This window comes from Oncorhynchus kisutch, unplaced genomic scaffold, assembly GCF_002021735.2.
Source record: "Oncorhynchus kisutch isolate 150728-3 unplaced genomic scaffold, Okis_V2 scaffold2951, whole genome shotgun sequence".
Taxonomy (NCBI): domain Eukaryota; kingdom Metazoa; phylum Chordata; class Actinopteri; order Salmoniformes; family Salmonidae; genus Oncorhynchus; species Oncorhynchus kisutch.
The window spans coordinates 154,998-179,932 of record NW_022264896.1 but is presented as its reverse complement, the minus strand read 5'-3'; the positions used below and the strand labels follow the sequence as shown (position 1 = coordinate 179,932).

Sequence of the window (24,935 nt, the reverse complement as noted above, 5' to 3'; positions counted from 1 at the left end):
CAGTATATCTGTGTACCTGAACAGAGAGAGGTGTGTTACAGTATATCTGGGTACCTGAACAGAGAGGTGTGTGATACAGTATATCTGTGTACCTGAACAGAGAGATGTGTGATACAGTATATCTGTGTACCTGAACAGAGAGAGGTGTGTGATACAGTATATCTGTGTACCTTAACAGAGAGAGGTGTGTGATACAGTATATCTGTGTACCTGAACAGAGAGAGGTGTGTGATACAGTATATCTGTGTACCTGAACAGAGAGAGGTGTGTGATACAGTATATCTGTGTACCTGAACAGAGAGAGGTGTGTGTTACAGTATATCTGTCTACCTGAACAGAGAGAGGTGTGTTACAGTATATCTGTGTACCTGACAGAGAGAGGTGTGATACAGTATATCTGTGTACCTGAACAGAGAGAGGTGTGATACAGTATATCTGTGTACCTGAACAGAGAGAGGTGTGTTACAGTATATCTGGGTACCTGAACAGAGAGGTGTGTGATACAGTATATCTGTGTACCTGAACAGAGAGATGTGTGATACAGTATATCTGTGTACCTGAACAGAGAGAGGTGTGTGATACAGTATATCTGTGTACCTTAACAGAGAGAGGTGTGTGATACCGTATATCTGTGTACCTGAACAGAGAGAGGTGTGTGATACAGTATATCTGTGTACCTGAACAGAGAGAGGTGTGTGATACAGTATATCTGTGTACCTGAACAGAGAGAGGTGTGTGATACAGTATATCTGTGTACCTGAACAGAGAGAGGTGTGTGTGATACAGTATATCTGTGTACCTGAACAGAGAGAGGTGTGATACAGTATATCTGTGTACCTGAACAGAGAGAGGTGTGATACAGTATATCTGTGTACCTGAACAGAGAGAGGTGTGATACAGTATATCTGTGTACCTGAACAGAGAGAGGTGTGTGATACAGTATATCTGTGTACCTGAACAGAGAGAGGTGTGATACAGTATATCTGTGTACCTGAACAGAGAGAGGTGTGATACAGTATATCTGTGTACCTGAACAGAGAGAGGTGTGATACAGTATATCTGTGTACCTGAACAGAGAGAGGTGTGATACAGTATATCTGTGTACCTGAACAGAGAGAGGTGTGATACAGTATATCTGTGTACCTGAACAGAGAGAGGTGTGATACAGTATATCTGTGTACCTGAACAGAGAGAGGTGTGATACAGTGTACCTGAACAGAGAGAGGTGTGATACAGTATATCTGTGTACCTGAACAGAGAGAGGTGTGATACAGTATATCTGTGTACCTGAACAGAGAGAGGTGTGATACAGTATATCTGTGTACCTGAACAGAGAGAGGTGTGATACAGTATATCTGTGTACCTGAACAGAGAGAGGTGTGATACAGTATATCTGTGTACCTGAACAGAGAGAGGTGTGATACAGTATATCTGCGTACCTGAACAGAGAGAGGTGTGTGATACAGTATATCTGTGTACCTGAACAGAGAGAGGTGTGATACAGTATATCTGTGTACCTGAACAGAGAGAGGTGTGATACAGTATATCTGTGTACCTGAACAGAGAGAGGTGTGATACAGTATATCTGTGTACCTGAACAGAGAGAGGTGTGATACAGTGTACCTGAACAGAGAGAGGTGTGATACAGTATATCTGTGTACCTGAACAGAGAGAGGTGTGATACAGTATATCTGTGTACCTGAACAGAGAGAGGTGTGATACAGTATATCTGTGTACCTGAACAGAGAGAGGTGTGATACAGTATATCTGTGTACCTGAACAGAGAGAGGTGTGTTACAGTATATCTGGGTACCTGAACAGAGAGGTGTGTGATACAGTATATCTGTGTACCTGAACAGAGAGATGTGTGATACAGTATATCTGTGTACCTGAACAGAGAGAGGTGTGTGATACAGTATATCTGTGTACCTTAACAGAGAGAGGTGTGTGATACAGTATATCTGTGTACCTGAACAGAGAGAGGTGTGTGATACAGTATATCTGTGTACCTGAACAGAGAGAGGTGTGTGATACAGTATATCTGTGTACCTGAACAGAGAGAGGTGTGTGTTACAGTATATCTGTCTACCTGAACAGAGAGAGGTGTGTTACAGTATATCTGTGTACCTGAACAGAGAGAGGTTGTGATACAGTATATCTGTGTACCTGAACAGAGAGAGGTGTGATACAGTATATCTGTGTACCTGAACAGAGAGAGGTGTGTTACAGTATATCTGGGTACCTGAACAGAGAGGTGTGTGATACAGTATATCTGTGTACCTGAACAGAGAGATGTGTGATACAGTATATCTGTGTACCTGAACAGAGAGAGGTGTGTGATACAGTATATCTGTGTACCTTAACAGAGAGAGGTGTGTGATACAGTATATCTGTGTACCTGAACAGAGAGAGGTGTGTGATACAGTATATCTGTGTACCTGAACAGAGAGAGGTGTGTGATACAGTATATCTGTGTACCTGAACAGAGAGAGGTGTGTGATACAGTATATCTGTGTACCTGAACAGAGAGAGGTGTGTGATACAGTATATCTGTGTACCTGAACAGAGAGAGGTGTGATACAGTATATCTGTGTACCTGAACAGAGAGAGGTGTGATACAGTATATCTGTGTACCTGAACAGAGAGAGGTGTGATACAGTATATCTGTGTACCTGAACAGAGAGAGGTGTGTGATACAGTATATCTGTGTACCTGAACAGAGAGAGGTTGTGATACAGTATATCTGTGTACCTGAACAGAGAGAGGTGTGATACAGTATATCTGTGTACCTGAACAGAGAGAGGTGTGATACAGTATATCTGTGTACCTGAACAGAGAGAGGGTGTGATACAGTATATCTGTGTACCTGAACAGAGAGAGGTGTGATACAGTATATCTGTGTACCTGAACAGAGAGAGGTGTGATACAGTATATCTGTGTACCTGAACAGAGAGAGGTGTGTGATACAGTATATCTGTGTACCTGAACAGAGAGAGGTGTGATACAGTATACCTGAACAGAGAGAGGTGTGTGATACAGTATATCTGTGTACCTGAACAGAGAGAGGTGTGATACAGTATATCTGTGTACCTGAACAGAGAGAGGTGTGATACAGTATATCTGTGTACCTGAACAGAGAGAGGTGTGATACAGTATATCTGTGTACCTGAACAGAGAGAGGTGTGATACAGTATATCTGTGTACCTGAACAGAGAGAGGTGTGATACAGTATATCTGTGTACCTGAACAGAGAGAGGTGTGATACAGTATATCTGTGTACCTGAACAGAGAGAGGTGTGATACAGTATATCTGTGTACCTGAACAGAGAGAGGTGTGATACAGTATATCTGTGTACCTGAACAGAGAGAGGTGTGTGATACAGTATATCTGTGTACCTGAACAGAGAGAGGTGTGTTACAGTATATCTGGTGTACCTGAACAGAGAGAGGTGTGATACAGTATATCAGTGTACCTGAACAGAGAGAGGTGTGATACAGTATATCTGTGTACCTGAACAGAGAGAGGTGTGATACAGTATATCTGTGTACCTGAACAGAGAGAGGTGTGATACAGTATATCAGTGTACCTGAACAGAGAGAGGTGTGATACAGTATATCTGTGTACCTGAACAGAGAGAGGTGTGTGATACAGTATATCTGTGTACTGAACAGAGAGAGGTGTGATACAGTATACCTGAACAGAGAGAGGTGTGTGATACAGTATATCTGTGTACCTGAACAGAGAGAGGTGTGATACAGTATATCTGTGTACCTGAACAGAGAGAGGTGTGATACAGTATATCTGTGTACCTGAACAGAGAGAGGTGTGATACAGTATATCTGTGTACCTGAACAGAGAGAGGTGTGATACAGTATATCTGTGTACCTGAACAGAGAGAGGTGTGATACAGTATATCTGTGTACCTGAACAGAGAGAGGTGTGATACAGTATATCTGTGTACCTGAACAGAGAGAGGTGTGATACAGTATATCTGTGTACCTGAACAGAGAGAGGTGTGATACAGTATATCTGTGTACCTGAACAGAGAGAGGTGTGATACAGTATATCTGTGTACCTGAACAGAGAGAGGTGTGATACAGTATATCTGTGTACCTGAACAGAGAGAGGTGTGATACAGTATATCTGTGTACCTGAACAGAGAGAGGTGTGATACAGGTACCTGAACAGAGAGAGGTGTGATACAGTATATCTGTGTACCTGAACAGAGAGAGGTGTGATACAGTATATCTGTGTACCTGAACAGAGAGAGGTGTGATACAGTATATCTGTGTACCTGAACAGAGAGAGGTGTGATACAGTATATCTGTGTACCTGAACAGAGAGAGGTGTGATACAGTATATCTGTGTACCTGAACAGAGAGAGGTGTGATACAGTGTACCTGAACAGAGAGAGTGTACCTGAACAGAGAGAGGTGTGATACAGTGTACCTGAACAGAGAGAGGTGTGATACAGTGTACCTGAACAGAGAGAGGTGTGATACAGTGTACCTGAACAGAGAGAGGTGTGATACAGTGTACCTGAACAGAGAGAGGTGTGATACAGTGTACCTGAACAGAGAGAGGGTGTGATACAGTATATCTGTGTACCTGAACAGAGAGAGGTGTGATACAGTATATCTGTGTACCTGAACAGAGAGAGGTGTGTGATACAGTATATCTGTGTACCTGAACAGAGAGAGGTGTGATACAGTATATCTGTGTACCTGAACAGAGAGAGGTGTGATACAGTATATCTGTGTACCTGAACAGAGAGAGGTGTGATACAGTATATCTGTGTACCTGAACAGAGAGAGGTGTGTTACAGTATATCTGTGTACCTGAACAGAGAGAGGTGTGATACAGTATATCTGTGTACCTGAACAGAGAGAGGTGTGATACAGTATATCTGTGTACCTGAACAGAGAGAGGTGTGATACAGTATATCTGTGTACCTGAACAGAGAGAGGTGTGATACAGTATATCTGTGTACCTGAACAGAGAGAGGTGTGTGATACAGTATATCTGTGTACCTGAACAGAGAGAGGTGTGTGATACAGTATATCTGTGTACCTGAACAGAGAGAGGTGTGATACAGTATATCTGTGTACCTGAACAGAGAGAGGTGTGATACAGTATATCTGTGTACCTGAACAGAGAGAGGTGTGATACAGTATATCTGTGTACCTGAACAGAGAGAGGTGTGATACAGTATATCTGTGTACCTGAACAGAGAGAGGTGTGATACAGTATATCTGTGTACCTGAACAGAGAGAGGTGTACTTATAGTGTATTTTCGTAATCGTGGTGCGTTTGATTTAACTTAAGAGTTTTCACTTTTGGGACTATTCAATTGGTTCCATTAAACAGGGCAAACTCAACCAAGTGCAGCTCAGGTATTTCACATCCAGTATGTATTGGACCCTGGTCTGTTGTTGTCCACAGGACGGTGCTTTATCTCTGAACCCTGGTCTGTTGTTGTCCACAGGACGGTGTTTTATCTCTGAACCCTGGTCTGTTGTTGTCCACAGGACGGTGCCTTATCTCTGGAGCCTGGTCCGTTATACGCCAAGGATGGAGACAGAAACAGGAGTGAGATGATCAACTACAGGATCATTAGAGGTACAACAGGTCTTTATGTTCTCCTCACAGTTATCTAGTGTTGATGTTCTCCTCACAGTTATCTAGTGTTGATGTTCTCCTCACAGTAATCTAGTTTTAATGTTCTCTCCACAGTAATCTAGTGTTGATGTTCTCCTCACAGTAATCTAGTTTTAATGTTCTCTCCACAGTAATCTAGTTTTAATGTTCTCCTCACAGTAATCTAGTTTTAATGTTCTCTCCACAGTAATCTAGTGTTGATGTTCTCCTCACAGTAATCTAGTGTTGATGTTCTCCTCACAGTAATCTAGTTTTAATGTTCTCTCCACAGTAATCTAGTGTTGATGTTCTCTCCACAGTAATCTAGTTTTAATGTTCTCCTCACAGTAATCTAGTGTTAATGTTCTCCCCACAGTAATCTAGTTTTAATGTTCTCCTCACAGTAATCTAGTGTTAATGTTCTCCCCACAGTAATCTAGTTTTAATGTTCTCCTCACAGTAATCTAGTTTTAATGTTCTCCTCACAGTAATCTAGTGTTAATGTTCTCCCCACAGTAATCTAGTTTTAATGTTCTCCTCACAGTAATCTAGTTTTAATGTTCTCCTCACAGTAATCTAGTTTTAATGTTCTCCTCACAGTAATCTAGTTTTAATGTTCTCCTCACAGTAATCTAGTTTTAATGTTCTCCCCACAGTAATCTAGTTTTAATGTTCTCCTCACAGTAATCTAGTTTTAATGTTCTCTCCACAGTAATCTAGTGTTGATGTTCTCCTCACAGTAAGATTTATTTTACCTTATGAAGATGGAGACGCTGCCAGTAAAGGTGGTAATTGGGAGCATATACAATGTCAGGGACTTCCTGTTCTCTTCCTGTTCTCTTTACATTATCAGCTGAGCATCAACGTGTTTTATAAGGATGTTTTATAAGGATGTGTGTTTATAAGGGAGTTTTCTATATTATAAAAATATATCATAATTGATCAGATATCATCATACTGGTTTCTCCTCTGTATCTCATAGCAGACTGATCTGGACTTCACGGTTTCTCCTCTGTATCTCATAGCAGACTGATCTGGACTTCACGGTTTCTCCTCTGTATCTCATAGCAGACTGATCTGGACTTCACGGTTTCTCCTCTGTATCTCATAGCAGACTGATCTTGACTTCAGGGTTTCTCCTCTGTATCTCATAGCAGACTGATCTTGACTTCACGGTTTCTCCTCTGTATCTCATAGCAGACTGATCTTGACTTCACGGTTTCTCCTCTGTATCTCATAGCAGACTGATCTGGACTTCACGGTTTCTCCTCTGTATCTCATAGCAGACTGATCTTGAATTCACAGTTCTCCTCTGTATCTCATAGCAGACTGATCTTGACTTCACGGTTCCTCCTCTGTATCTCATAGCAGACTGATCTGGACTTCACGGTTTCTCCTCTGTATCTCATAGCAGACTGACCTGGACTTCACGGTTTCTCCTCTGTATCTCATAGCAGACTGATCTGGACTTCACGGTTTCTCCTCTGTATCTCATATCAGACTGATCTGGACTTCACGGTTTCTCCTCTGTATCTCATAGCAGACTGATCTGGACTTCACGGTTTCTCCTCTGTATCTCATTGCAGACTGATCTGGACTTCACGGTTTCTCCTCTGTATCTCATAGCAGACTGATCTGGACTTCACGGTTTCTCCTCTGTATCTCATAGCAGACTGATCTTGAATTCACAGTTCTCCTCTGTATCTCATAGCAGACTGATCTTGACTTCACGGTTCCTCCTCTGTATCTCATAGTAGACTGATCTTGACTTCACGGTTTCTCCTCTGTATCTCATAGCAGACTGATCTGGACTTCACGGTTTCTCCTCTGTATCTCATAGCAGACTGATCTGGACTTCACGGTTTCTCCTCTGTATCTCATAGCAGACTGATCTGGACTTCAGGGTTTCTCCTCTGTATCTCATAGTAGACTGATCTTGACTTCACGGTTCCTCCTCTGTATCTCATAGCAGACTGATCTGGACTTCACGGTTTCTCCTCTGTATCTCATAGCAGACTGATCTGGACTTCACGGTTTCTCCTCTGTATCTCATAGTAGACTGATCTTGACTTCACAGTTTCTCCTCTGTATCTCATAGCAGACTGATCTTGACTTCACGGTTTCTCCTCTGTATCTCATAGCAGACTGATCTGGACTTCACGGTTTCTCCTCTGTATCTCATAGCAGACTGATCTGGACTTCACGGTTTCTCCTCTGTATCTCATAGCAGACTGATCTGGACTTCACGGTTTCTCCTCTGTATCTCATAGCAGACTGATCTGGACTTCACGGTTTCTCCTCTGTATCTCATAGCAGACTGATCTGGACTTCACGGTTTCTCCTCTGTATCTCATAGCAGACTGATCTGGACTTCACGGTTTCTCCTCTGTATCTCATAGCAGACTGATCTGGACTTCACGGTTTCTCCTCTGTATCTCATAGCAGACTGATCTGGACTTCACGGTTTCTCCTCTGTATCTCATAGCAGACTGATCTGGACTTCACGGTTTCTCCTCTGTATCTCATAGCAGACTGATCTGGACTTCACGGTTTCTCCTCTGTATCTCATAGTAGACTGATCTTGACTTCACAGTTTATCCTCTGTATCTCATAGCAGACTGATCTTGACTTCACGGTTTCTCCTCTGTATCTCATAGCAGACTGATCTTGACTTCACGGTTTCTCCTCTGTATCTCATAGCAGACTGATCTTGACTTCACGGTTTCTCCTCTGTATCTCATAGCAGACTGATATTGACTTCATGGTTTCTCCTCTGTATCTCATAGCAGACTGATCTTGACTTCACGGTTTATCCTCTGTATCTCATAGCAGACTGATCTTGACTTCACGGTTTCTCCTCTGTATATCATAGCAGACTGATCTTGACTTCACGGTTTCTCTGTATCTCATAGCAGACTGATCTTGACTTCACGGTTTCTCTTCTGTATCTCATAGCAGACGGATCTTGACTTCACGGTTTGTGTATCTTTCCCTCCCAGGGAATGAAGGCAGCATCTTCCAGATCGATGAGGAGACGGGGAACATCTCCATGGCCAAAGCGGCAGACATAGCAGGCCCAATAACCCTCACTGTCCTGGTAAGAGATGTCTTTTCAATCAGTATTTCCATCTGTGCCTCAATTACTTATTTTGGCATAACATCGATTGAAAGCTATGATTGTGTTCAACATTGAAATTGATCTTCAGATCATGGATCTTTTCAAATGATGATGAATGAGATCATCTTACTAGAACATAATTTCGTGTTTCAGACTACATTTTTTATAAACATATAGTTCATAAAGTAGCTATAAACTTTCTAAAATATATTTCTAAAAGTCACTAATATAAAATACATTGTGGTGACTTGATCTGATCTTATTTGGGTTTGAGAAGAATTCTAGTTTATGACATAGTTTATCTAGTTTATGACATAGTTTATCTAGTTTATGACATAGTTTATCTAGTTTATGACATAGTTCATCTAGTCTATGACATAGTTCATCTAGTTTATGACATAGTTCATCTAGTTTATGACATAGTTTATCTAGTTTATGACATAGTTTATCTAGTTTATGACATAGTAATCTGGAAACCCAGAACTAAATCTGGTGTGTGCTGGTCATGCTATTTGATGTTTATCTGAACAGTCTGTCACAGGAGACTACAGACAGTCAGCAGCATAACACCCTGGATACCACTCTGGATACCACCCAGCATACCACCCAGCATACCACCCTGTATACCACCCAGCATACCACCCAGCATACCACCCTGCATCCCACCCTGCATACCACCCTGCATACCACCCAGCATACCACCCTGCATACCACCCTGCATACCACCCAGCATACCACCCAGCATACCACCCAGCATACCACCCAGCATACCACCCAGCATACCACCATGCATCCCACCCTGCATCCCACCCTGCATACCACCCAGCATACCACCCAGCATACCACCCAGCATACCACCCTGCATACCACTCTGCATACCACCCTGCATACCACCTGGCATACCACCCTGCATACCACCCTGTATACCACCCTGCATACCACCCTGCATACCACCCTGTTTACCACCATGCATCCCACCCTGCATCCCACCCTGCATACCACCCAGCATACCACCCAGCATACCACCCTGTATACCACCCTGCATACCACCCTGCATACCACCCAGCATACCACCCTGCATACCACCCAGCATACCACCCAGCATACCACCCTGCATACCACCCTGCATACCACCTGGCATACCACCATGCATCCCACCCTGCATCCCACCCTGCATACCACCCAGCATACCACCCAGCTAAGCAGGGTTGGTCGTGGTCGGTCCCTGGATGAGAGACCAGATGCTGCTGGCTTGCTTCTGAAGCTAAGCAGGGTTGGTCCCTGGATAGGATTCCAGATGCTGCTGGAAGTGGTGCTGGAGGGCCAGTAGGAGGCACTCTTTCCTCTGGTCTAAACAAATATATCCCTATACCCCAGGGCAGTGATTGGGGACACTGCCCTGTGTAGGGTGCTGTCTTTCAGATGGGATGTTAAACAGGTGTCCTGACGCTCTGTGGTCACTAAAGATCCCATGGCACTTATCATAAGAGTAGGCGTGTTAACCCCGGTGTCCTGACTAAATTCCCAATGGCCTTCATACCATCATGGTCACCTAATCATCCCCAGCTCACAATTGGTTCATTCATCTCCTCTTCTCTCCCCTGTAACTATTCCCCAGGTTGTTGTTGTAAATGAGAATGTGTTCTCAGTCAACTTACCTGGTAAAATAACAGAAAAATACAAGGACTAGACTACCTCCCCCTCTCTAGTAGATAGACCACCTCCCTCTCTCTACTAGATAGACTACCTCCCTCTCTCTACTAGATAGACCACCTCCCTCTACTAGATAGACTACCTCCCTCTCTCTAGTAGATAGACCACCTCCCTCTCTCTACTAGATAGACCACCTCCCTCTCTCTACTAGATAGACCACCTCCCTCTCTCTACTAGATAGACCACCTCCCTCTCTCTAGTAGATAGACCACCTCCCTCTCTCTACTAGATAGACTACCTCCCTCTCTCTACTAGATAGACTACCTCCCTCTCTCTACTAGATAGACTACCTCCCTCTCTCTACTAGATAGACCACCTCCCTCTCTCTAGTAGATAGACCACCTCCCTCTCTCTAGTAGATAGACCACCTCCCTCTCTCTAGTAGATAGACCACCTCCCCTCTCTAGTAGATAGACCACCTCCCTCTCTCTACTAGATAGACTACCTCCCTCTCTCTACTAGATAGACCACCTCCCTCTACTAGATAGACTACCTCCCTCTCTCTAGTAGATAGACCACCTCCCTCTCTCTACTAGATAGACCACCTCCCTCTCTCTACTAGATAGACCACCTCCCTCTCTCTACTAGATAGACCACCTCCCTCTCTCTAGTAGATAGACCACCTCCCTCTCTCTACTAGATAGACTACCTCCCTCTCTCTACTAGATAGACTACCTCCCTCTCTCTACTAGATAGACTACCTCCCTCTCTCTACTAGATAGACCACCTCCCTCTCTCTAGTAGATAGACCACCTCCCTCTCTCTAGTAGATAGACCACCTCCCTCTCTCTAGTAGATAGACCACCTCCCTCTCTCTAGTAGATAGACCACCTCCCTCTCTCTACTAGATAGACCACCTCCCGCTCTCTACTAGATAGACTACCTCCCTCTCTCTAGTAGATAGACCACCTCCCTCTCTCTAGTAGATAGACTACCTCCCTCTCTCTACTAGATAGACTACCTCCCTCTCTCTAGTAGATAGACCACCTCCCTCTCTCTAGTAGATAGACCACCTCCCTCTCTCTAGTAGATAGACCACCTCCCTCTCTCTAGTAGATAGACCACCTCCCTCTCTCTAGTAGATAGACCACCTCCCTCTCTCTACTAGACAGACCACCTCCCTCTCTCTAGTAGATAGACCACCTCCCTCTCTCTACTAGACAGACCACCTCCCTCTCTCTAGTAGATAGACCACCTCCCTCTCTCTACTAGATAGACCACCTCCCTCTCTCTACTAGATAGACTACCTCCCTCTCTCTAGTAGATAGACTACCTCCCTCTCTCTACTAGACAGACCCCCTCCCTCTCTCTACTAGATAGACCACCTCCCTCTCTCTACTAGATAGACTACCTCCCTCTCTCTACTAGATAGACTACCTCCCTCTCTCTACTAGATAGACTACCTCCCTCTCTCTACTAGATAGACTACCTCCCTCTGTCTACTAGACAGACCACCTCCCTCTACTAGATAGACTACCTCCCTCTCTCTACTAGATAGACAACCTCCCTCTACTAGATAGACTACCTCCCTCTCTCTACTAGATAGACCACCTCCCTCTACTAGGTAGACCACCTCCCTCTACTAGATAGACCATCTCCCTCTACTAGATAGACCACACCCCTCTACTAGATAGACCACACCCCTCTACTAGATAGACCACACCCCTCTACTAGATAGACCACACCCCTCTCTCTACTAGATAGACCACACCCCTTTACTAGATAGACCACACCCCTCTACTAGATAGACCACACCCCTCTACTAGACTTAATTACCTTAATCACAAGGTGGGAGTTAAAACAAATGTCCAATTACGACCTCGTCAACTGGGTCAATATACTATGGTGATGATCTACTCCTACCAACAGTAGGATCTGTACTCTCCATATTAAAGCCTGTATTAATATACTATGGTGATGATCTACTCCTACCAACAGTAGGATCTGTACTCTCCATATTAAAGCCTGTATTAATATACTATGGTGATGATCTACTCCTACCAACAGTAGGATCTGTACTCTCCATATTAAAGCCTGTATTAATATACTATGGTGATGATCTACTCCTACCAACAGTAGGATCTGTACTCTCCATATTAAAGCCTGTATTAATATACTATGGTGATGATCTACTCCTACCAACAGTAGGATCTGTACTCTCCATATTAAAGCCTGTATTAATATACTATGGTGATGATCTACTCCTACCAACAGTAGGATCTGTACTCTCCATATTAAAGCCTGTATTAATATACTATGGTGATGATCTACTCCTACCAACAGTAGGATCTGTACTCTCCATATCAAAGCCTGTATTAATATACTATGGTGATGATCTACTCCTACCAACAGTAGGATCTGTACTCTCCATATTAACGCCTGTATTAATATACTATGGTGATGATCTACTCCTACCAACAGTAGGATCTGTACCCTCCATATTAAAACCTGTATTAATATACTATGGTGATGATCTACTCCTACCAACAGTAGGATCTGTACTCTCCATATTAAAGCCTGTATTAATATACTATGGTGATGATCTACTCCTACCAACAGTAGGATCTGTACTCTCCATATCAAAGCCTGTATTAATATACTATGGTGATGATCTACTCCTACCAACAGTAGGATCTGTACTCTCCATATTAAAGCCTGTATTATTATACTAGTCAACCCGGGTTAGGGGAGTTTGGTAGAAAATTACAAGATTATGTTTTAATACTGTTTATTCATGGAATAAGGTTTCTCAGTACTCTCTCTTCTGTGTCTGTGTGGACTGAGTTGTGCCTCTGGGGCTTGGCGCTGGCAGTTTGGACTGAGTTGGGCCTCTGGGGCTTGGCGCTGGCAGTTTGGACTGAGTTGGGCCTCTGGGGCTTGGCGCTGGCAGTTTGGACTGAGTTGGGCCTCTGGGGCTTGGCGCTGGCAGTTTGGACTGAGCTGGGCCTTTGGGGCTTGGCGTTGGCAGTTTGGACTGAGCTGGGCCTCTGGGGCTTGGCGCTGGCAGTTTGATTTATGATGGCTTGGCGCTGGCAGTTTGATTTATGATGGCTCGGTGCTGGCAGTTTGATTTATGATGGCTCGGCACTGGCAGTATGATTTATAATGGCTCGGCGCTGGCAGTATGATTTATAATGGCTTGGCGCTGGCAGTTTGATTTATGATGGCTCGGGGCTGGCAGTTTGATTTATGATGGCTCGGGGCTGGCAGTTTGATTTATGATGGCTCGGGGCTGGCAGTTTGATTTATGATGGCTCGGGGCTGGCAGTTTGATTTATGATGGCTCGGGGCTGGCAGTTTGATTCATGATGGCTCGGCGATAGAACCTATAGCCTGCGTTACATAGAAGGAGCTGGTGTTTCTGTACTGTGAGGTACCAGGAAGGAGATGTCTCTATGGCTGATGAGAAGAACTATAGGTTTGTTTTGTTTCCATTCAAAAATATCAACATTCCCTGTCTTTTTCTCCTCACTTTGAAAACATCTACAGTCCTATTGATCTGATTGGTTACTGATCTGATTGGTTAGTAATAATATCATTTAAAATCCCTCAAATTGTGTCCCATATGTGTTTAGACACGGTGACCATTTACGGTCTTAGGGGCCAAACCCTGCTTTCTATATGATTGGAACAGTCCTCCCCCCAGCCAGATAGCGTTTGTTGTGAAGACTGTTCCAATTGTATAGAACGCAGGGTATGGCCCCTAAGACCAGGTTCTTCTCATCATGTCCCTGCTGAATGGAGAGGAGGAACCCTCTGATCCTGAGAGGGAATCTGATCCTCATCTATTTGGCCTACGTATATGCATAACCAAATGACATTTTGATGATAATGATGATACTCAGGAACTAGAGCAAGTTTTGTGGGCAGCAGGTAGACTAGTGGTTAGATTGTTGGACAAGTAACCAAAAGGTTGCTAGATTGAATCCCTGAGCTGACAAGGTAAAAATCTGTTGTTCTGCCCCTGAACAAGGCAGTTAACCCACTGTTCCTAGTATCTCCTTGTATCTCGGCAGCACACTTCAGAGTGTTGGGATCGACCACCTACATTATTGCAATTGGGGCGGCAGGGTAGCCTAGTGGTTAGAGCGTTGGGCTAGTAACCGGAAGGTTGCAAGTTCAAACCCCCGAGCTGACTAGGTAACAAATCTGTCGTTCTGCCCCTGAACAGGCAGTTAACCCACTGTTCCTAGGCCGTCATTGAAAATAAGAATTTGTTCATAACTGACTTGCCTGGTTAAATAAAGGTTAAATAAAAAATTCTTAGTAAATAAAAAAATAATTTTTAAATAAAGGTAAAATTAAAAATTAAAAAATCGTATTAAATAAAGGTAAAATTAAACATTTTAAAATCTTATTCAATAAAGGTAAACTGTTTGAAGAATTAACAAAGTCTTTCTCACTTGGTTAGAATTTCCACAACAGGAGTTCCTAACCAATCAATGACCTTAATCACAAGGGGGCGGAGTGATAACCTGCAGACACTAGGCCCTCGGGGACTGGAGATGGACAATACTCTCTCCCATCTCGCCATCTCTTCCATCTTTCCCATCTCTCACTCTCTCCCATCTCTCCATCTCTTCCCTCTCTCTCCATCTCTCCAATCTCTCCAATCTCTCCCTCTCCCATCTCTCCCTCTCTCCATCTCTCCAATCTCTCCAATCTCTCCAATCTCTCCAATCTCTCCCTCTCCCATCTCTCCAATCTCTCCCATCTCTCCATCTGTCCAATCTCTCCCATCTCTCCCTCTCCCATCTCTCCCTCTCTCCATCTCTCCAATCTCTTCCATCTCTCCCTCTCCCATCTCTCCCTCTCCCATCTCTCCCTCTCTCCATCTCTCCAATCTCTCCCATCTCTCCCTCTCCCATCTCTCCCTCTCTCCATCTCTCCAATCTCTTCCATCTCTCCCATCTCTCCAATCTCTCCCATCTCTCCATCTGTCCAATCTCTCCCTCTCCCATCTCTCCCTCTCCCATCTCTCCCTCTCTCCAATCTCTCCCATCTCTCCCTCTCCCATCTCTCCCTCTCTCCATCTCTCCAATCTCTTCCATCTCTCCCATCTCTCCCATCTCTCCATCTCTCCAATCTCTTCCATATCTCCCATCTCTCCAATCTCTCCCATCTCTCCATCTCTCCCATCTCTCCCATCTCTCCCTCTCCCATCTCTCCCTCTCCCATCTCTCCCTATCTCCATCTCTCCAATCTCTCCCTCTCCCATCTCTCCCTCTCCCATCTCTCCCTCTCCCATCTCTCCCCCTCTCCATCTCTCCAATCTCTCCCTCTCCCATCTCTCCCTCTCCAATCTCTCCCTCTCCCATCTCTCCCTCTCCCATCTCTCCCTCTCCCATCTCTCCCTCTCTCCATCTCTCCAATCTCTCCCTCTCCCATCTCTCCCTCTCCAATCTCTCCCTCTCCCATCTCTCCCTCTCCCATCTCTCCCTCTCCCATCTCTCCCTCTCTCCATCTCTCCAATCTCTCCCTCTCCCATCTCTCCCTCTCCCATCTCTCCCTCTCTCCATCTCTCCCATCTCTCCATCTGTCCAATCTCTCCCATCTCTCCCTCTCCAATCTCTCCATCTCTCCCATCTCTCCCTCTCCAATCTCTCCCTCTCCCATCTCTCCCTCTCCCATCTCTCCCTCTCCCATCTCTCCCATCTCTCCCTCTCTCCATCTCTCCAATCTCTCCAATCTCTCCCATCTCTCCCTCTCCAATCTCTCCCTCTCCCATCTCTCCCTCTCCAATCTCTCCCTCTCCCATCTCTCCCTCTCCAATCTCTCCCTCTCTCCATCTCTCCAATCTCTCCCTCTCCCATCTCTCCCTCTCCAATCTCTCCCTCTCTCCATCTCTCCAATCTCTCCCATCTCTCCATCTGTCCAATCTCTCCAATCTCTCCCTCTCCAATCTCTCCCTCTCCCATCTCTCCCTCTCTCCCATCTCTCCCTCTCCCATCTCTCCCTCTCTCCCATCTCACCCTCTCCCTCTCTCCCTCTCTCCATCTCTCCAATCTCTTCCATCTCTCCCATCTCTCCAATCTCTTCCATCTCTCCAATCTCTCCCTCTCCCATCTCTCCCTCTCCCATCTCTCCATCTCTCCAATCTCTCCCATCTCTCCATCTGTCCAATCTCTCCAATCTTTCCAATCTCTCCCTCTCCCATCTCTCCCTCTCCAATCTCTCCCTCTCTCCATCTCTCCAATCTCTTCCATCTCTTCCATCTCTCCAATCTCTCCCTCTCCCATCTCTCCCTCTCCCATCTCTCTCTCTCTCCATCTCTCCCTCTCTCCATCTCTCCAATCTCTTCCATCTCTCCAATCTCTCCCATCTCTCCCTCTCTCCAATCTCTCCAATCTCTCCCTCTCTCCAATCTCTCCCATCTCTCCCTCTGTCCCATCTCTCCATCTCTCCATCTCTCCAATCTCTCCCATCTCTCCATCTCTCCAATCTCTCCCAGGCCTCCCAGGTCACCAACAGGGACCAGTTTGCGGTGACTCAAGTCACCATCGAGGTGCTGAGGAAGAGCAGGAACCCTCCGCGGTTTGAGAAGGAGCGTTATGAAGGTTACATCTACAGTAACTCAGTCCCAGAGACCATGATTCTACGAGACAGAACCTCCAACAGACCCTTCAGGGTCAGGGCCAGAGACGAGGACTTTGCCACCGTAAGAGTCAAAAGAGATCAACATTTAACATTTGAATCCTTTTAGCAGACACTTGTCTTACAATCTCAGTCTGTGTTTGTTCATGGGACCTCTAAATGTAATGTCACGTCTCATATACAGTAGAGACACACTCGTCTGGCACTGTGAAAGTCCTAGAAATGACACAATTACCTGCAATTCTGGGTAGCTATGCTTCTGTTCTGTGTGGGATTTGAAACACTGGCACACAACTTTAATCAGCTTGTTTGTGTGTGGGTGTTTATGTGTGTGTGTGTGGGTGTTTATGTGTGTGTGTGTTTTAGGGTGTAAACCCAGACATGAGATATGAGGTGCAGTACAGCAGTTATGTCAACGTGACAAACGAAGGGTTTGTTCTTCTGAAGAGGATTGTGAAGACAGAGTCCTTCGCTCTGCAGGTGAGTGGTTACCTGCCTCATTGTTCTTCTGAAGAGGGTTGTGAAGGCAGAGTCCTTCGCTCTGCAGGTGAGTGGTTACCTGTCTCATTGTTCTTCTCAAGAGGATTGTGAAGACAGTCCTTCGCTCTCCAGGTGAGTGGTTACCTGCCTCATTGTTCTTCTGAAGAGGGTTGTGAAGACAGAGTCCTTCGCTCTGCAGGTGAGTGGTTACCTGCCTCATTGTTCTTCTGAAGAGGGTTGTGAAGATGGAGTCCTTCGCTCTGCAAGTGAGTGGTTACCTGTCTCATTGTTCTTCTGAAGAGGGTTGTGAAGATGGAGTCCTTCGCTCTGCAAGTGAGTGGTTACCTGTCTCATTGTTCTTCTGGAGAGGGTTGTGAAGACAGAGTCCTTCGCTCTGCAGGTGAGTGGTTACCTGCCTCATTGTTCTTCTGAAGAGGGTTGTGAAGGCAGAGTCCTTCGCTCTGCAGGTGAGTGGTTACCTGTCTCATTGTTCTTCTGGAGAGGGTTGTGAAGGCAGAGTCCTGCGCTCTGCAGGTGAGTGGTTACCTGTCTCATTGTTCTTCTGGAGAGGGTTGTGAAGGCAGAGTCCTGCGCTCTGCAGGTGAGTGGTTACCTGTCTCATTGTTGTTCTGAAGAGGGTTGTGAAGGCAGAGTCCTGCGCTCTGCAGGTGAGTGGTTACCTGTCTCATTGTTCTTCTGAAGAGGGTTGAGAAGGCAGAGTCCTGCGTTCTGCAGGTGAGTGGTTCCCTGCCTCATTGTTCTTCTGAAGAGGGTTGTGAAGGCAGAGTCCTTCGCTCTCCAGGTGAGTGGTTACCTGCCTCATTGTTCTTCTCAAGAGGGTTGTGAAGGCAGAGTCCTTCGCTCTGCAGGTGAGTGGTTCCCTGCCTCATTGTTCTTCTGAAGATGGTTGTGAAGGCAGAGTCCTTCGCTCTGCAGGTGAGTGGTTCCCTGCCTCATTGTTCTTCTGAAGAGGGTTGTGAAGGCAGAGTCCTTCGCTCTGCAGCTGAGTGGTTACCTATCTCATTGTTCTTCTGAAGAGGGTTGTGAAGGCAGAGTCCTTCGCTCTGCAGCTGAGTGGTTACCTATCTCATTGTTCTTCTGAAGAGGGTTGTGAAGGCAGAGTCCTTCGCTCTGCAGGTGAGTGGTTCCCTGCCTCATTGTTCTTCTGAAGATGGTTGTGAAGGCAGAGTCCTTCGCTCTGCAGGTGAGTGGTTCCCTGCCTCATTGTTCTTCTGAAGAGGGTTGTGAAGGCAGAGTCCTTCGCTCTGCAGCTGAGTGGTTACCTATCTCATTGTTCTTCTGAAGAGGGTTGTGAAGGCAGAGTCCTTCGCTCTGCAGGTGAGTGGTTCCCTGCCTCATTGTTCTTCTGAAGAGGGTTGTGAAGGCAGAGTCCTTCGCTCTGCAGCTGAGTGGTTACCTATCTCATTGTTCTTCTGAAGAGGGTTGTGAAGGCAGAGTCCTTCGCTCTGCAGGTGAGTGGTTCCCTGCCTCATTGTTCTTCTGAAGAGGGTTGTGAAGGCAGAGTCCTTCGCTCTGCAGCTGAGTGGTTACCTGCCTTTTACTAGATTACTATAATTGATTTGACGAATGTTTTGGTTAATGCTGGGGGGTTACAGAGACATTCAGAGAAATTATAATATTGTATTTTTCCTTGTGATGTGTGTGTAGATTCGTGCTATGGACCTGTCTACAGGGGAGTTTGGTACAGCGGCCCTCTCTGTCCTGGTTATACCAGGTAAGACTTTCACACAGCACCACAAGGGAAGGTTAACTCACAGCAAAGGGAAATGAGCCCTTGATGACTGATTGTTCAGATGATCTACTCCTACCAACAGTAGGATCTGTACTCTCCATATTAAAGCCTGTATTAATATACTATGGTGATGATCTACTCCTACCAACAGTAGGATCTGTACTCTCCATATTAAAGCCTGTATTAATATACTATGGTGATGATCTACCCCTACCAACAGTAGGATCTGTACTCTCCATATTAAAGCCTGTATTAATATACTATGGTGATGATCTACTCCTACCAACAGTAGGATCTGTACTCTCCATATCAAAGCCTGTATTAATATACTATGGTGATGATCTACTCCTACCAACAGTAGGATCTGTACTCTCCATATCAAAGCCTGTATTATTGGTGGGGTTCAAGGTAGAAGTGAAGTGGAATAGAGTTTAGGTACATCTCAAAGGCCATTGTCTGCTGTAACGGCTGGATTGATTGATTAATAAATTGATTGGTTGGTTGATAACTTGATTGATTAATATATTGATTGGTTGGTTGGTTGATAACTTGATTCATTGATTAATATATTGATTGGTTGGTTGGTTGATAACTTGATTCATTGATTAATATATTGATTGGTTGGTTGATAACTTGATTGATTAATATATTGATTGGTTGGTTGATAACTCGATTGATTGGTTGGTTGGTTGATAACTTGATTCATTGATTAATATATTGATTGGTTGGTTGATAACTTGATTGATTAATATATTGATTGGTTGGTTGATAACTCGATTGATTGATATCTTGACTGGTTGCCTTGACTATTATTTTCCCTGACCTCTGACCCTCTACAGCTGTGGCGGTTCCTTTGCCCTCGGGGGCAGGGTACCGGGCGGGGGACATGGCTCTTCTGGGATTGATCATGGCAGCCATCTTGGTTCTCTGCTTCATCGTGATTGGTTTCCTGATCTCCCGCCTGAAGAAAGGAGGCGCCAACCTGGATAAGATAACTGAGGTCAGCACCATTCTGTGAGTTCAGCTCAGAACTGATGCTGCGTTCATGACAAGTGGGAAACTCCGATAATACTACTTGTAGCCTGGGATCAACGAGTTGTATGAGTTGATGTGCTGTAAACAAGTTCAGCATGCTGATTGGCTAATGGCAAACAAGCAGCGTCAACCATACACTAACAGCACAGCTTTCAGACACAACTAATTACAGTGTTCAAAAAAACATATTAATAGATTATTTATTTTCATGAATAATGTTTTATTGTTGTATTTAACTGCCAAAATTGTTATGAGGTCATTTCCTTTTGTATGTGACATCAGAGGTCAGTATGTGGGAGGAGTCAGAGATGATAGATGAGTTTCCCCCACTAGTAATCACCAGTAGGAAGGTCCTTCATGTGGGTTTCTCCCAGTGGAATGTGACATCAGAGGTCAGTATGTGGGAGGAGTCAGAGACGATAGATGAGTTTCCCCCACTAGTAAACACCAGTAGGAAGGTCCTTCATGTGGGTTTCTCCCAGTGGAATGTGACATCAGAGGTCAGTATGTGGGAGGAGTCAGAGATGATAGATGAGTTTCCCCCACTAGTAATCACCAGTAGGAAGGCCCTTCATGTGGGTTTCTCCCAGTGGAATGCTGGTATTGAGGAGGTTCCGCAGCATGACACTTAGTGAAAGTCCTGTCCTGCGAGTGTTTTTGAGACAGCCTTAGCCCTAACAGGAAGGTTACCTAGTGTCAGAACTGTTTGTGTTGTCTTGTCAACACCTTGGCAGGACTTAACAAACAGATCTGGGATCAGGTTAGCAGGCTATCCAGGGCTGTTGGATGGAGTAGTGATGGCTGGTTGAATAACCCTGGATAGGATTAGATCTGGGATCAGGTTAGCAGGCTAGCCGGGGCTGTTGGATGGAGTAGTGATGGCTGGTTGAATAACCCTGGATAGGATTAGACGCTGATTAGAAGGCCTGTGAACAAGGCATTTATCCTGATTGAATTGAACAGCTTCACTGAATATTTATGAGTAGTGCTTCACAGAAGGGCTCTGTGTGTTAAAGCAGAATAAATGAACCTAACGCTATGGGAAGGCAGAAGCATCTGTGACATTGAACTATGCCTAGAGATCAATGGTTCATTAACTTGTGTGTAAATGACAGCTTTCTCTCTCTCTCTACTCCTCTCTCTCTCTACTCCTCTCTCTACTCCTCTCTCTCTCTCTCTCTCTCTCTACTCCTCTCTCTCTCTCTCTACTCCTCTCTCTCTCTCTCTACTCCTCTCTCTCTCTCTACTCCTCTCTCTCTGTCTCTACTCCTCTCTCTCTCTCTCTCTCTACTCCTCTCTCTCTCTCTCTACTCTTCTCTCTCTCTCTAACTCCTCTCTCTCTCTCTCTCTCTACTCCTCTCTCTACTCCTCTCCCTACTCCTCTCTCTCTCTACTCCTCTCTCTCTCTACTCCTCTCTCTCTCTCTCTCTCTCTCTCTCTCTACTCCTCTCTCTCTCTACTCCTCTCTCTCTCTACTCCTCTCTCTCTCTCTCTACTCCTCTCTCTCTCTCTCCTCTACTCCTCTCTCTCTCTCTCTCTCTCCTCTCTCTCTCTCTCTCTCTACTCCTCTCTCTCTCTCTCTCGCTACTCCTCCTCCTCTCTCTCTCTATCTCTCTCTCTCTTCTCTCTCCTCTCTCTACTCGCTCTCTCCTACTCCTCTCTCTTCTCTACCTCCTCCTACTCCTCTTCTCTACTCTCTCTCTCTAACTACCTCTACTCTTCGCTACTCCTCTCTCTCTCTCTCTCTCTACTCCTTCTCCTCTCTTACCTCTCTCTCTTCTCACTCCCTACTCCTCTCTCTCTCTACTCCTCTCTCTCTACCTCTCTCTCTCTCTCTCTCCTTCTCTTCTCTCTCTCTCTCTTCATACTCTCTCCTCTCTCTCTCTTCTTTCTCTCTTTTTTAACCTTCCTCTCTCTACTCCTCTCTCTCTCTCTCTCTCTACTCCTCTTCTCTCTCTACTCCTCTCTCTCTCTCTCTCTCTACTCCTCTCTCTACTACTCTCTCTCTCTCTTCTCTCTCTCTTCTCTCTCTCACTCTCTCTACTCCTCTCTCTCTACTCCTCTCTCTCTCTACTCCTCTCTCTACTCCTCTCTCCTTACTCCTCTCTCTCTCTCTCTCTCTCTCTCTCTCTCTCTCTCTCTCTCTCTCTACTCCTCTCTCTCTCTCTCTCTACTCCTCTCTCTAGTGCTTCAGTTTTTAACTCGTAGGACAACTTTATTGCTATTATTTATGACTATTTATCTACTTGTATTATTTATTTAGTTACTATTTATTCAACCAAATGATATACACACAACACATGCATCTCGTATCCTGTGATCCTTGTACTTGACACATTTAACATGGTTGCTGTCCTGTCTTCTATCCTGTCTGTAGTGTCTGGCTCCATGTCTGAAGATGACAAGGCCCCAAGGGAGACCCAAGGACACCCTGCAGTACACCAACGATGGCTACCAGGGTACCGAGGGTGATGCCCTGCGCTGCAGACCCAGACGCCCAGAGCCGGTAGACAAGAGGGGCCGAGGTGCTACTGTCCCTGGGGACAGAGGCAGAGCCATCCCCCTGGAGCGACGCCGGAGCGACCGCCACTGTGGCTTCTGCGGCCTGTACGCCAACCACAACGCCAAGCCCGGCCCGGCCTGCAGCCCTGCTATGGGGGGTGGGAGAGGAGAAGGAGGAGACAAGGACGGGGTGAGGTCCATCCTCGCCAAGGGGGGGAGGAAGGAAGGAGGGAAGTCAGTGTGGTTTAAGGAGAACGAGGATGCGTCTGGGATCGAGGTGGAGATCATCCCGGATACTCTGGGTCAGGAGGAGGAGACTGAGGAGGAGGTGTTGGACATGGAGGAGGTGGAGGAGGGAGACAGGAGCATGTCTAGTCAGACAGAGATCGATGGTGGGCATGGGGACCAGGAGAGCCGTGGAGAGTCTGATTCAGCTGCTAAAGAGGAAAAAGAGAAGGAGGGTTGAGAGGATATCTGGGTGAATTCAATAGGGAGATGATAGCTAGGTTATATTCTATAGGGAGAGTATATCTGGGTTATATTCTATAGGGAGAGGATATCTGGGTTATATTCTATAGGGAGAGGATATCTGGGTTACATTCTATAGGGAGATGATATCTGGGTTATAGTCTATAGGGAGATGATATCTGGGTTATATTCTATAGGGAGATGATATCTGGGTTATATTCTATAGGGAGAGGATATCTGGGTTATATTCTATAAGTAGAGGATATCTAGGTTATATTCTATAAGGAGAGGATATCTGGGTTATATTCTATGGGGAGAGGATATCTGGGTTATAGTCTATAGGGAGAGGATATCTGGGTTATATTCTATAAGTAGAGGATATCTAGGTTATATTCTATAAGGAGAGGATATCTGGGTTATATTCTATGGGGAGAGGATATCTGGGTTATATTCTATAGGGAGAGGATATCTGGGTTATATTCTATAGGGAGAGGATATCTGGGTTATAGTCTATAGGGAGAGGATATCTGGGTTATATTCTATAGGGAGAGGATATCTGGGTTATATTCTATAGGGAGAGGATATCTGGGTTATATTCTATAGGGAGAGGATATCTGGGTTATATTCTACAAGGAGAGGATATCTGGGTTATATTCTACAGGGAGATGATATCTGGGTTATATTCAATAGGGAGATGATATCTGGGTTATATTCTATAGGGAGATGATATCTGGGTTATATTCTATAGGGAGAGGATATCTGGGTTATATTCTACAAGGAGAGGATATCTGGGTTAAAGGCACAAAACAGAAGAAAACAGAGTAAAACAGGAAGGTGTCTGAAGATGTACAGTACGAACAGACCGCTCTAAAGAACATACCCCAGCCGTAAGAGAAATGGAGTTTCCATCATCATGGGAAAACCTGACTATTATACTATGGACATCCCAGAGTGGGATTCTGGAACATGGACATTAGTTCACACAGATTGGAGGGAATTACCCTTTTTGGATAAGTGTGTGTCTACATCATGTGGCTTCCATCGCACTATGGTGAGAGATTCCTTTCAATATATGGGGAGACATTCCTTTCAATATATGGGGAGATATTCCTTTCAATATATGGGGAGCTATTCCTTTCAATATATGGTGAGACATTCCTTTCAATATATGGGGAGCTATTCCTTTCAATATATGGTGAGACATTCCTTTCAATATATGGGGAGACATTCCTTTCAATATATGGGGAGACATTCCTTTCAATATATGGGGAGACATTCCTTTCAATATATGGGGAGACATTCCTTTCAATATATGGGGAGCTATTCCTTTCAATATATGGGGAGCTATTCCTTTCAATATATGGAGAGCTATTCCTTTAAATATATTGTGATTTATTCAATATATAAAAGACAATTTCCATGAAGTACCACAAGAAGGGGATCAAGTTGGATACAATTTCTTTTTAACTTGGTATCTTTTAATGATCGTTCTGAGAGCGAATCCATCAAGTCCTTGGGAAAGATTTTATGAGTATTACTAATGAGGGAAAAAAACAAATCCTATTTAAAATGTGGACTTTTTTTTTTTTTTTTTTTTTTTACCACAGAAAAAAAGTTTGGACGGAGAACATGAA

General features: G+C 44.8%; 1 protein-coding gene across 1 annotated transcript in view; it reads left to right on the top strand.

Annotated features, from left to right (window-relative positions):
* Positions 1-24,901, top strand: part of LOC109877569 (cadherin-related family member 5-like) — a 36,779-nt gene extending 11,878 nt beyond the window's left edge. The window contains exons 7-13 of the mRNA XM_031820047.1: positions 5,530-5,620; positions 8,638-8,735; positions 16,921-17,127; positions 17,430-17,543; positions 19,212-19,278; positions 20,136-20,296; positions 22,709-24,901. Of these exons, the coding sequence (XP_031675907.1) occupies positions 5,530-5,620; positions 8,638-8,735; positions 16,921-17,127; positions 17,430-17,543; positions 19,212-19,278; positions 20,136-20,296; positions 22,709-23,299 (1,329 nt within the window). The 3' untranslated portion in view covers positions 23,300-24,901. The remainder of the gene's footprint in view (positions 1-5,529; positions 5,621-8,637; positions 8,736-16,920; positions 17,128-17,429; positions 17,544-19,211; positions 19,279-20,135; positions 20,297-22,708) is intronic.
* The last annotated feature ends 34 nt before the right edge of the window (positions 24,902-24,935 follow it).